Genomic DNA, 11042 nt, shown 5'->3' with positions numbered 1-11042 from the left:
GGCAGAAAATTCCCTGAACAGCGCTAACTCTGGAGGGGAGAGGCGAGAGAGGCAGGGCAGTTTAGGGGTGCAGGGAAGCAGGTATCCCCTGTTTCAGTGTGACCCCTGGGTCTTTCTCCTGGGTGCCTGTGTTACATTCTGTGTTCAGTGGTGCAGCTCTTCTCCAGGTTGTGAAATCAACCTCGTTTCTATTCCTGCTATGAAGAACTAAACAGTCACGCATTAAAGCTAAGATTAACCCTCAACCCTGCCCCTCTTACTGCCCCTGCCCCAGCGGCTGCTAGCCCTGAACCTGAAAAAGGTCTGAACAGCTGAAGCCACAGGTATCCACGGAGCTGGACACAGCAGTATGAGCCTCCGATGCTTCTGGAGTCTCTGCTGCTGCTTGCTGGGATGAAGCAGCTGTCAGGGACGTGGAAAAGCACCTTGCTGGCCAATCGGTCTGCTCCCCTCAGCGCCATTCCCAGCGCGGAGATCAGGACACGGGCTCAGCTCTGCCTCGGGTCAGTCTGTTCCGCCCAGCACCATTCCCAGCTCATTTCTGTCATTCCAAGGAAACTCGGCAATACCATAAGCATCTGGGAAATCAACAGAATGAAATCTATGTTGAACAGATTTTTTATTGAGTTGGCAGTTGCCCATAATGTGCCCGTAATGTGCCATCTTCTGCACATGAATAGGCCTCAGTGGTGCCTCCTGCTTACAGTTCTGGGCTGTGGGTCCGGCTGGGGAGTTCTGGGCTGTGGGTCCAGGTGAGGAGTTCTGGGATATTGGTCCAGCTGGGGAGTTCTGGGCTGTGGGACCAGGTGAGGAGTTCTGGGATATTGGTCCAGCTGGGGAGTTCTGGGATATTGGTCCAGCTGGGGAGTTCTGGTTAAGTCTTTCCAGATTTAAGACTTGAGCTCTTTTAACTCCATGTGTGACTGGGGAGTGATGTCATTACCTCAGTGTACACAACATGATTAATACATTTCCTTTCAACAAATATCTTTTCTTCAGTAAATGGCCACAGCAGATTTCTGCAGGAACCTGGGCCGCAATCTCAAACTCTGTCTCTCCGATCCCTCGAGAACCACCTGGGTGAGATTCTGGGATCCCTCAAGAACCCTCTGGTTGAGATTCTGGGATCCCACGAGAACCACCCGGGTGAGATTCTGGGATCCCCAGAGAGCCTGCCAGGGGAGATTCTGGGATACAGAACCAGCAGGACGAGATCCTTGTGAATGAGCTGGGTTTGCTTCACAAACTGTCCAGGTTAATGGCTGCCATATCCATGTCCCAGACTAAAGCACCACTTTGATTTCGGGTACAGTCTCTGTCTGCGCTGCCCCAGCTGCTCTCCTGGACTTGCCCCGGACTCGCCGGTGTCCTCCCAGTGCAGATGTCCCACGGCTGATTAAAGGCCGTTAATTATCCAGCTGACCAGGGTCTGTCCTGACGTGTCCGCAGAGCGTCGCACCGCAACAATATTCTCGCAGTTCTGTCTTTAGAGTGGCGTGGCCTGATTTAGACTCTGTCTCATCTCTGTGTCAGATGAGTTAAAAAAGTGAAGGCAGCTGTGGGCCTCGCTCGCCCAACACCCTCGGGTTTCGAGTAGATAACAGATTCTCTTACCCCCGGACCCGAGACCCGTCCTGAACTCGGACCGAACCGGCTTCCCTCCTCCGGGCGCAGCCGGCTGTGGACTACACATCCCGGCGTGCACCGCACGGCCGGTCTTCCGCCCCCCCCCAGAATTAAGCAGGACGTCGCTGTGCTCCGGCGTTGCTGACAGCATGGCAAAGCTGTTTAAGGGTTCGTGGGCAAATATCCCTCAAGCAACGCGACTTACTCGCCGGGGTTCCCGCTTCCTGGCGGACTAGGCTGGGGCCCGGCTGTGTTGCGCCTGTGGACAGCGCGGACCGGCAGCTGCACCAGGCTCTAGTTGGGGTCCCAGAGCCGTGACAGCCCCTTCACCAAGCCCACCCTCTGGGTCGGCGGGGGGCCGGAAACGACGCGGTGTTTCAAAAGCCTTGCGGGTTGCGGCAAACGTGAGGTGCGCACAGCGCGAGTGAAGTGCGGTTCAGCACCCCGGCCATTGCAACAGCACCAGAAACGCCTGAGGGAAAAAAACAAACATTTTTCCGTCTCTCAGGATCGCCCTGCTCTCTCGTCTCTTCGTCCCCACGCGGAGCAGGAACTGAAATCCACCGGACACGGGTTTCCCGTCGGGGCGAGAAGGGGGACGGACGCCTCGCTGCCAGGTGGGGGAGATGATGGCGATAAACAAAGGGAGGTCTCAGCCGCAGGAGCCGTGAGCGGAGACGGGTTCGTCCAGGTAATCTGAGCATCTCCTTCCCTGGGGCCGCGCCGTGCGAGACCGGGAGACACACGGCTGTTACTTCTCCGTCCTTCTTCACCGTGGCCCCGGGAGAAAGAGACCCCCTTTCGACCGAAAACAAGCCGAAACGGTTCTTGAATGAATTCTGCCTGCCGTGAAAGTCATTTCACTGTAAATCTTCGTACGGGGTTACGTCTCTGAACAGGGTGCCGAGTAACTAACATTATTTATGTGTTAGTTTAATAGTTTCATTGAGCCCGGTCTTAGCGGACCCCCTCCGCCCTGTCCGGTAAACGTCTCCGGTACAGCGGAGTCAAGTGTGCGGGGCTGCACCTCTTGCTCACACCTTTGTGAGATGAACTACTGTTGCTTAGTTGCCTTGCGCCGCTGTGAATCATCATCATGTCAGATTTAAACATCGCTCCCTGCCCTTGAGAGCGAGCAGCGTCTGCAGGGAGACGGCGCACCGGCGTGTTCTCATCCCGTCATCCCCAGACTGACCAGGAGTCCACAGCTTTAAGATAGATCCCTTTATCCCTTTATCCCGCCGTCCTTCGGATGAGACGTAAAACCGAGGTCCTGACTCTCTGTGGTCATTAAAAATCCCAGGGCGCTTCTCGAAAAGAGTAGGGGTGTAACCCCGGTGTCCTGGCCAAATTTCCAATTGGCCCTTACTAATCATGGCCTCCTAATAATCCCCCTCTATGAATTGGCTACATTACTCTGCTCTCCTCCCCACTGATAGCTGATGTGTGGTGAGCGTTCTGGCGCACTATGGCTGCCGTCGCATCATCCAGGTGGATGCTGCACATTGGTGGTGGTGGAGGGGAGTCCCCATTACCTGTAAAGCGCTTTGAGTGGAGTGTCCAGAAAAGCGCTATATAAGTGTAAGCAATTATTATTATTATTATTATTATTTATTGGCCATATACGATTTCTTGCATTAGGAATCTGTCTTCTCACAGACCCCAGCTTGCTCTCTATGAGACACACACACATTGAGAGAAGCTGGGGGTCAGAGCGCAGGTTCAGACATTTATACAGCGCCCCTGGAGCAGCTGGGGTTCAGGGCCTTGCTCAGGGGCCCAACAGAGTAGGATTCCTCTGCCGGCCCTCCAGCCACAGGCGCAGATTCTGACTTGTCTAGGCGGTTTCTGCTTGCCCTGACCCCTGACCCCTGACCCCTGGGTCTGTGCAGGGGTCGCTCTCTCACGCCTGCTGCTGTTCTGTGCCTGGCAGGGGGAGACACCAGGAGCAGGGAGCAGGGAGCATGGCTCTCGCTCGCATCAAGCAAGAGGCCGGGGAGCTGGAGTGCGACCGGGTCTGGTGTGAGCAGGCCGAACTGGGCCTCGGCACCGTCAAGCATGAGCCCGGGCCTGTGGACAGCGAGTCAGAACCCTCGGAGTCCGGCGCGGGCCGCCCTGCGGGGCCGGAGTCTGACGGCGCGGACTGCGGCGAGGCCGGGCCCGACGACGGGGCGGAGCTGGCGGATGTCCTGCACGTGCGGATCAAGGAGGAGGAGGAGGAGGAGGAGGAGGGCTACGAGCTGGCGGCGCACAGCGGCCTGGAGGAGGACGTGTCCAGCTACAGGACTGGGAGCGGCCCGGAGCGCGTCTACACCTGCCCCGACTGCGGGAAGACCTTCGACCGCTCGCACAACCTCAAGCAGCACCGGCGCGTGCACACGGGCGAGCGGCCCTACGCCTGCCCCGTCTGCGCCAAGACCTTCACCCAGCTGGGCTCCATGAACAAGCACCGGCGCATCCACACGGGCGAGCGGCCCTACGCCTGCGCCGTCTGCGCCAAGACCTTCACCAGCTCCTCCAGCCTGAAGCGCCACCTGCACACCCACGCCGGGCCGCCGCCCCACGGCTGCGCCCTCTGCCCGGCGGGCGGCCAGCCTGCCCTCGCGCCCGGGGCCAGCGGCGCCCCCGCGCCCCCTCCTGCAGGAGCGGGCCGGGTGGCGACGAGCAGCGGCGTCCCGGAGGGGGGTTCTGGGTAAGGGCAACGCTGTCGAGAATCCGAGAGCCGGTACCGGTACCGGTACTGGTCCTGCCCTGTGGGCAACACCGGGGTGGCTCCGGGGTAGACGTTCCTGCCGCCGCGGCTGCTGGTCCTGACGGGTTTTAACGTTTTGTCTGTCCAGCAGCCGGGACGCAGGCCTGTCCGGAGACGCCTGGGCGGAGCGGCCCGAGCCGGAGTCCGCGGACGTTCCCGGGGAGTCCCTGGAGATCCAGCCGGTGGTCATCAAGGAGGAGCCCCTGGAGCCGGAGCCGGGAGAGGGGGAGCCCCCCGCCTGGCCGCTGTCTCCGGCCCCGCAGGAGCCCCTCGCCGGCGGCGCAGGCCCGGGGCGCCCCCCGGCGCAGAAGCCCTACCGCTGCGGCGAGTGCCTGCGGGCGTTCTCGTCGCCGCGGGGCCTGGAGGACCACCGGCGCGTGCACTCGGGGGACAAGCCCTTCCGCTGCGGCGAGTGCCACAAGACCTTCGTGGCGCTGAAGAACCTGCGCAAGCACCAGCGCATCCACTCGGGCGAGAACGTGCACCGCTGCAGCCAGTGCCCCCGCAGCTTCATCGCGCTGGGCAACCTGGTGACCCACCAGCGCGTGCACACCGGCGAGCGGCCCTACCAGTGCGCCCAGTGCCGGCGCCGCTTCTCCCGCAGCTCGGACCTGCGCACGCACCAGCGGCTGCACACCGGCGAGAACCTCTTCTCCTGCGCCGAGTGCGGCAAGAGCTACATCTCCAACAACGACCTCAAGCGCCACCTGCTGACGCACACGGGCGAGAAGCCCTACAGCTGCCCCGACTGCCACAAGAGCTTCCGGCAGCTGGGCCACATCAAGGTGCACCGGCGCGTGCACACCGGCGAGCGGCCCTACAGCTGCAGCCACTGCCGGCGGAGCTTCAGCACCGGCTCCAGCCTCAAGCTGCACCTGCGCACGCACACCGGCGAGCGGCCCTACTGCTGCGCCGAGTGCCACCGGGTCTTCACCCGGCTCTCGCACCTCAAGCTGCACCTCAGGGTGCACCGCCGGTAGGGCAGGGCAGGGCAGGCAGGGGCCGCGTCGGCACGCCGCAGAGAGGAGACGGGACAGGACAGCACGGCACAGAGAGGAGACGGGACGGGACGGTTCGGCACACGGCAGAGAGGAGACGGGACAGGACAGCACGGCACAGAGAGGAGACGGGACGGGATGGTTCGGCACACCGCAGAGAGGAGACGGGACAGGACAGCACGGCACAGAGAGGAGACGGGACGGGACGGTTCGGCACACCGCAGAGAGGAGACGGGACAGGACAGCACGGCACAGAGAGGAGACAGGACGGCACACCGCAGAGAGGAGACAGGACGGCACACCGCAGAGAGGAGACGGGACGGCACACCGCAGAGAGGAGACGGGACGGCACACCGCAGAGAGGAGACGGGACAGGACAGTTCGGCACACCGCAGAGAGGAGACAGGACGGCACACCGCAGAGAGGAGACAGGACGGCACACCGCAGAGAGGAGACGGGACAGGACAGTTCGGCACACCGCAGAGAGGAGACAGGACGGCACACCGCAGAGAGGAGACGGGACAGGACAGTTCGGCACACCGCAGAGAGCAGACGGGACAGTAATTCCTATCTGGGAGCTGGTAAATCGCTGGCGCTGTTCTGACTTCACTGACGCGGGAGGTTTCGACTGGGATCTGCACTGTCACTGCAAACTGAGCAGCCCAGGAGCTGCCCTGTTGTTCCCCTGTGGACTGTGTTCGGCTGCTCTGAAACGTTGTTTTGTTAACCATGGCTAATACAGGTTTCCAAGGAAGGTAAAACCTTTCTTTTTTTATTAACTATATCTTACTTCTCCATCCGCTCAAATGACTGTACTTGCATAGTTCGTAACACAGTGTAGACGCTGTACGGACCCCCACAGCACTAACAGTACAGACAGTACTGTTCAGAGACAATATAGTAAAATATATACACAACTGTACAGAAACAATATAGTACAGTATATTCACAGTACTGTTCAGAGACAGTGCAGTACATTATAGGCACTGTATAGATACCCATAGTACAATATAGACCACGACAGTCTTGACAGTACTATACAGTGATGATATTGTACAGTATACATAATACCATATACACTAACCGTAGAGTCAATATAGAGTCAATATTGTACAGAGACAATACAGTTCAATATAGAGAGTTCTGTACAGATATAATACAATATAGGCACTGCACACATGCCTGTAGTACAATATAGGCGGTACTGTACAGAGACAATATTGTACAGTAACAGAGATGGCTACACTAACAGTACAATATATAGAGTACCGTACGGAGAGTAACAGTATAGACCCAGTGTTGTACAGTGACAATACAGTACTTCATTGGCAGTGTACAGGTTTCCACAGTGCAGTTTAGACAGTACAGTAAAATATTGACAGCAGACAATACAATGACAGTTCAATGCTTTAACAAGACAATTACTACTATGTAGGTACAATGCAGTATAATGTTGGCGTCATACTGTACAATATGGAGAGTACACTAGACAGCATACAGTACAATAGTCAGTACAATACAGATGCCCAATACGGGACAGTATAGACTACACAATAGAGTACAATAGTTGCTCTGCAATATAGACGGTACAGTAAAATATTAACAGCAGACACTAACAGTACAGTTTTGATAGTGCTGTAACAATGTAGACAGGACAGTATAGGTTCAATGCAGTATGATATAGACAGTGTGATAGAAGCAGTACAGTAGAGGACAGTACAGGCCCAGACACTCATCACACCCCTGCTCGTCTCCCTGGAGCTCTCTGGCGATGCTCTCTGGGACAGGGGGTGCTAGGAGGGGTTTCAGGACTTCATTGTCCACTTAAAGGATGTCCCTGTCCCTCAGTTGTGTCCCTCAGCTCTCTCCCCCAGCCCTGTCCCTGTCCCCCCAGCTCTGAACCCCAGCCCTCAGTCCCTCAGCTCTGTCCCTGTCCCCCAGCTCTGTCCACCAGCACTCAGTCCCCCAGCCCTGTCCGGCAGTCCTCTGTCCCAGCTCGGGGTCTTCTCGAGATCCACCTGAGGCTCCACCAGACGGGTGCATACAGACACATATCCAGGAGGAAGCAAACCACCCACTTCAGTGTAATAATGGTTTATTTTTTCATTTATTTGGCTTGAATCTGAATGTGTTTCCTAAAGGTTTGGACTGACACCGAATGCGGGGGCTGTGTACCACCATGCTGGGGCTTTGTGAAGGGAAGTCTTTACAAGTCGCAAGTCTTAATGCTGAGGATGTAACAGGTTTTATCAGCAGTACAGATCCATTTTGAGGGTTTTAGCCAATTAAAGTTAATACTGTGTTGATCACTGAGTCCTCGATGTGTTGTTTTAAACTTGGTATTCCTGGAAGGGTGTGTTTTGGAGTCCAGTACAGTAAACAGGGACTAAGCAGTCACTGGTGTCATACCAGTGGTGCTCAGCAGAGGGCACTGTTTCCCCAGTAAGAGTGGTGTCTGCGACTCCAGAGATGGGTCACCCTCGGGAGCCCGTGTCCAGCCTTGGTGGAGGGGGTCAAGAGCGCCTCCTGCTTGCGACCCAGGTTGTGTGTCCGGTTCCAGGGAGGGGCCGAGCGACGAGCCCGGGCTGCGCAGGGCGCTATATCGGACCCGCCAAGAGCAGCAGTGGGAGGAGCCACTGGAAGCACAGCTGGGATCTTGGCGGTCAGTCAGCGACTGTGCCCGGACGAGCGAAATGGGGTGGACGGCTCCTCGTTGGGGACAACCTAAGGACAAGGACATCTCTGTCCCACTGATCCCAGCCCCGGGGCTCCGGGTCGGAGGGCGGGATCACTGTGGATGTCTGCGGACAGCAATATTCCAGATCTGCCTGCGTCTATTGCTCAGCACCCTGAAGACATCCCCGGTAAACTCTGAAAATACTGAAGTCCAGGGTGTATAGACCTGCCAGGACACTTAAAAAATGAATTCTGACTACATATTATTTGAAGGGTAAATTATTATTTTGTTTAGTTTTATTCAGTGCTTCAATTAAAACTCTTCATCCATGGTTTCTGGTTAGGAAAAGCTCTTACTTCTTAGTTCTTCACATTGGTATGTGTAGTTTAACGTATTCTGAAAAATACATGAAATATTATTCTTCCTTCCCCCTTTGTAATTGTTTTCAGTTCAGCATCCATGTTGGGAGCGATCCTGCATGAAAAAGGCACCGTGCTCTACGCTCTGTAGCTCAGGAGTGTGTCACGCCACGTTTGAACCTGTGAAGTTTCCCACATTTTTTGATTTTTCAATTATTTTTCGTGGCCGACTGCATATACACAGATTTGCATAAAAATATTTAGTGCAAAACGTGAGTCTGATGTACAGTATATAGATATAGAGTACATCTGAATGTTGATATAAATGCACTCACTCCCTGTGATCCTCTGTCTCAGTCTGCCCCCTCCCCTCTACACGCACCGCCAGGCCCTGTGCAGATCCAGAAGTCACTCTCGCAGTTTCGTCCTGAGTCGCAGCAGTGGAAATGGCTGAAGCCAGTATTTTTCAGTTCAAGGTGCTTTATTAGCATGGTTGATGGGTACAATCAGTGTTGCCAAAGCAAATAAAAAGAATCAAATTAACATTAAACAAAACAAAAATAAAAGTAAAATAAAATCTACAGACATTCTTGTGTGTGGGTTGATGTTGAAGAGCCTCCTTCTTATTGCGTAGAAAGCCCTGAGTGCCTTCTCCCTCAGTGCCTTCACTGCCAGGTCAAAACTCCCAGATGAGCTGATGGTGAGACCGAGATATGTGTAGCTGGATGTGTGCTCCAATGTGTTGTTGTGGAGTGTGAGATCAGGAGCTTCAGACTGTTCCAGCATTCCTGCTAATTCGTTGCTATAGATATTGAACATTGTTGGGGTCAGGCTGCAGACCTGTCTCACCCCACGACCTTGGGTGAAGAATTTGGTCCTTTTGTTTCCAATTTTCACTGCACATTTGCTCTCTGAATACATTGATTTAATGATGTCGTACACTTTGCCCCCTATGCCACTTTGGAGTAGTTTGTAAAACAATCTTTCATGCCAAATCGAGTCAAAAGCTTTTTTGAAATCGACAAAGCAGGCAAAAATTATTCCTTTGTTTTTTGGTGGACGTGTTTGTCTATCAGTGTGTGTAGGGTGAGAATGTGATCAGATGTGCGGTGATCTGGTAAGAAGCCAATCTGACTCAGGACATTGTGTTCGGTAAGGAAGGCCAGTATTCGCGTGTTCAGGATACTGCAGAATACCTTCCCCAGGTTACTGTTCACATAGATGCCCCGGTAGTTGTTGGGATCAATCTATCTCCACTCTTATAGATAGGTGTGATCAGTCCTTGGTTCCAGGCCTCGGGGAAACATCCGGCTGTCATGATGAGATTGAGGAGTTTGAGTAGGGCTTGTTGCAACTTTGGGCTGCTGTGTCTCAGCATCTCATTGATGACTCCATCTTGGCCACAGGCTTTGCGTGGTCTGAGGGCCTGGAGTTTGTCCAGTAGCTCCTGCTCAGTGATTGGGGAGTCTAAGGGGTTTTGGTTGTTTTTGATAGCCAATTCCAAAGTTTCGAGTTTTTCATAAATGGTGTTTTGGTCTGATTGATTTGTATTTGGGAGCTTTTGATAGAGATTTTCAAAGTACGTTTGCCAGATTGTTCCATTTTGGATGCCCAGTTCTTCTGGTTTTGATTTATTTAAATTGTCCCACTTCTCCCAGAAACAGTTCTGATTTAGTGACTCCTCAACTTCTGCAAGTTGTTTGTTTATGTAAGTGTTTCTTTTCTTTTTCAGCGTTGTGTATAGTTTAACCATTTCACAGTAGCTGAGCCACAGATCTGTGTTGTGTGGTTGTCTGCGTTTTTGATTTGAGAGTTTTCGTAGTACATTTCTGATGTTTTTGCACTCTGTATCAAACTACTTTTCTTTTGCTTTTGTTTTTTAGTAATTTTTTGATTTCGTTGTTTTTAGCTTAGATTTTGATGCTGGTTTGTGGAATAGGTGATTCAGTTTTTGTGTGGCCAAGCTTATGCCTAATTTGTTTGTTTGATATGGAGTGTTTAGGAATGTGTCCAACAGTGTCTGAATTTCTTCATTCTCTCCTCTCTCCTCTCTCCTCTCTCTCTCGGTTCCTCCCTGCCTGTTTTCCTCTCTCCGCCCCAGCAGGACGGTCAGGAAATGGAGGGAGGTCCAGTTCCTTCCCTCAGTGCCCGCTGCCCAGGAATGTCTCCAGGGGGCCGGGGGGGGTCTGAGAGAGCTATTCTTCTCCCCGAGACGGAGCTCTTCGGAATCCGTTCCTCCCTTTTCTAACCTAGAGAAATAAGCGGAAGGAGACTCGGGGAAGTTTTCGGGAGCGTTGATCAGATAGTTTTTTATTTGTTCCGAGGGGAAGAATTCCCAGAGAGCTCCTGCGTGCCCCATGAAGGCAGTATTGTGCAAGAGACAGGGATCAGACTCCGGCACATCTGGAAGCCATCGGCGGGGAGACCTGCCTGCTGTCAGTATTGAAGCAGACTGAGGCTGCGGCAGCAGGAGAGGAGGAGAGGAGGGGGAGCAGCCGGGCCAGGAGAGAGAGGGAGTTCCTGCAGGAGTCACATTCCGGCTGACAGGAAACAGGGGAGAGGAGCTCAGCACAGAGAGACGGGAGACTCGAGGAGAGGAGAGGGGAGAGGGGCTCAGCACAGAGAGACAG

At 54.4% G+C, this 11042-nt stretch overlaps 1 protein-coding gene across 2 annotated transcripts; it reads left to right on the top strand.

The window, feature by feature from the left end:
• Positions 1 to 1777: 1777 nt before the first annotated feature.
• LOC148654217 (uncharacterized) lies at positions 1778 to 5488 on the top strand. 2 transcript variants are annotated; one of them, XM_088646191.1, is made up of 4 exons: positions 1778 to 2035; positions 2135 to 2317; positions 3560 to 4318; positions 4467 to 5488. In XM_088646191.1, the coding sequence occupies exons 3-4, from the start codon at positions 3591 to 3593 to the stop codon at positions 5356 to 5358; spliced, it is 1620 nt and encodes a 539-aa protein (XP_088502317.1). In that variant the 5' UTR covers positions 1778 to 2035; positions 2135 to 2317; positions 3560 to 3590; the 3' UTR covers positions 5359 to 5488. The 2 variants fall into 2 exon arrangements, with proteins under 2 accessions (XP_088502317.1, XP_088502318.1); XM_088646192.1 differs by having other exon boundaries at positions 1778 to 2317; positions 4470 to 5488.
• Positions 5489 to 11042: the final 5554 nt, after the last annotated feature.

This window comes from Lepisosteus platostomus, chromosome 9 (assembly GCF_059453375.1).
Source record: "Lepisosteus platostomus isolate fLepPlt1 chromosome 9, fLepPlt1.hap1, whole genome shotgun sequence".
In the NCBI taxonomy this organism is placed as follows: Eukaryota; Metazoa; Chordata; class Actinopteri; order Semionotiformes; family Lepisosteidae; genus Lepisosteus; species Lepisosteus platostomus.
The sequence above is the reverse complement of the archived record's forward strand: the minus strand, read 5'-3'. Positions and strand labels throughout refer to the sequence as shown.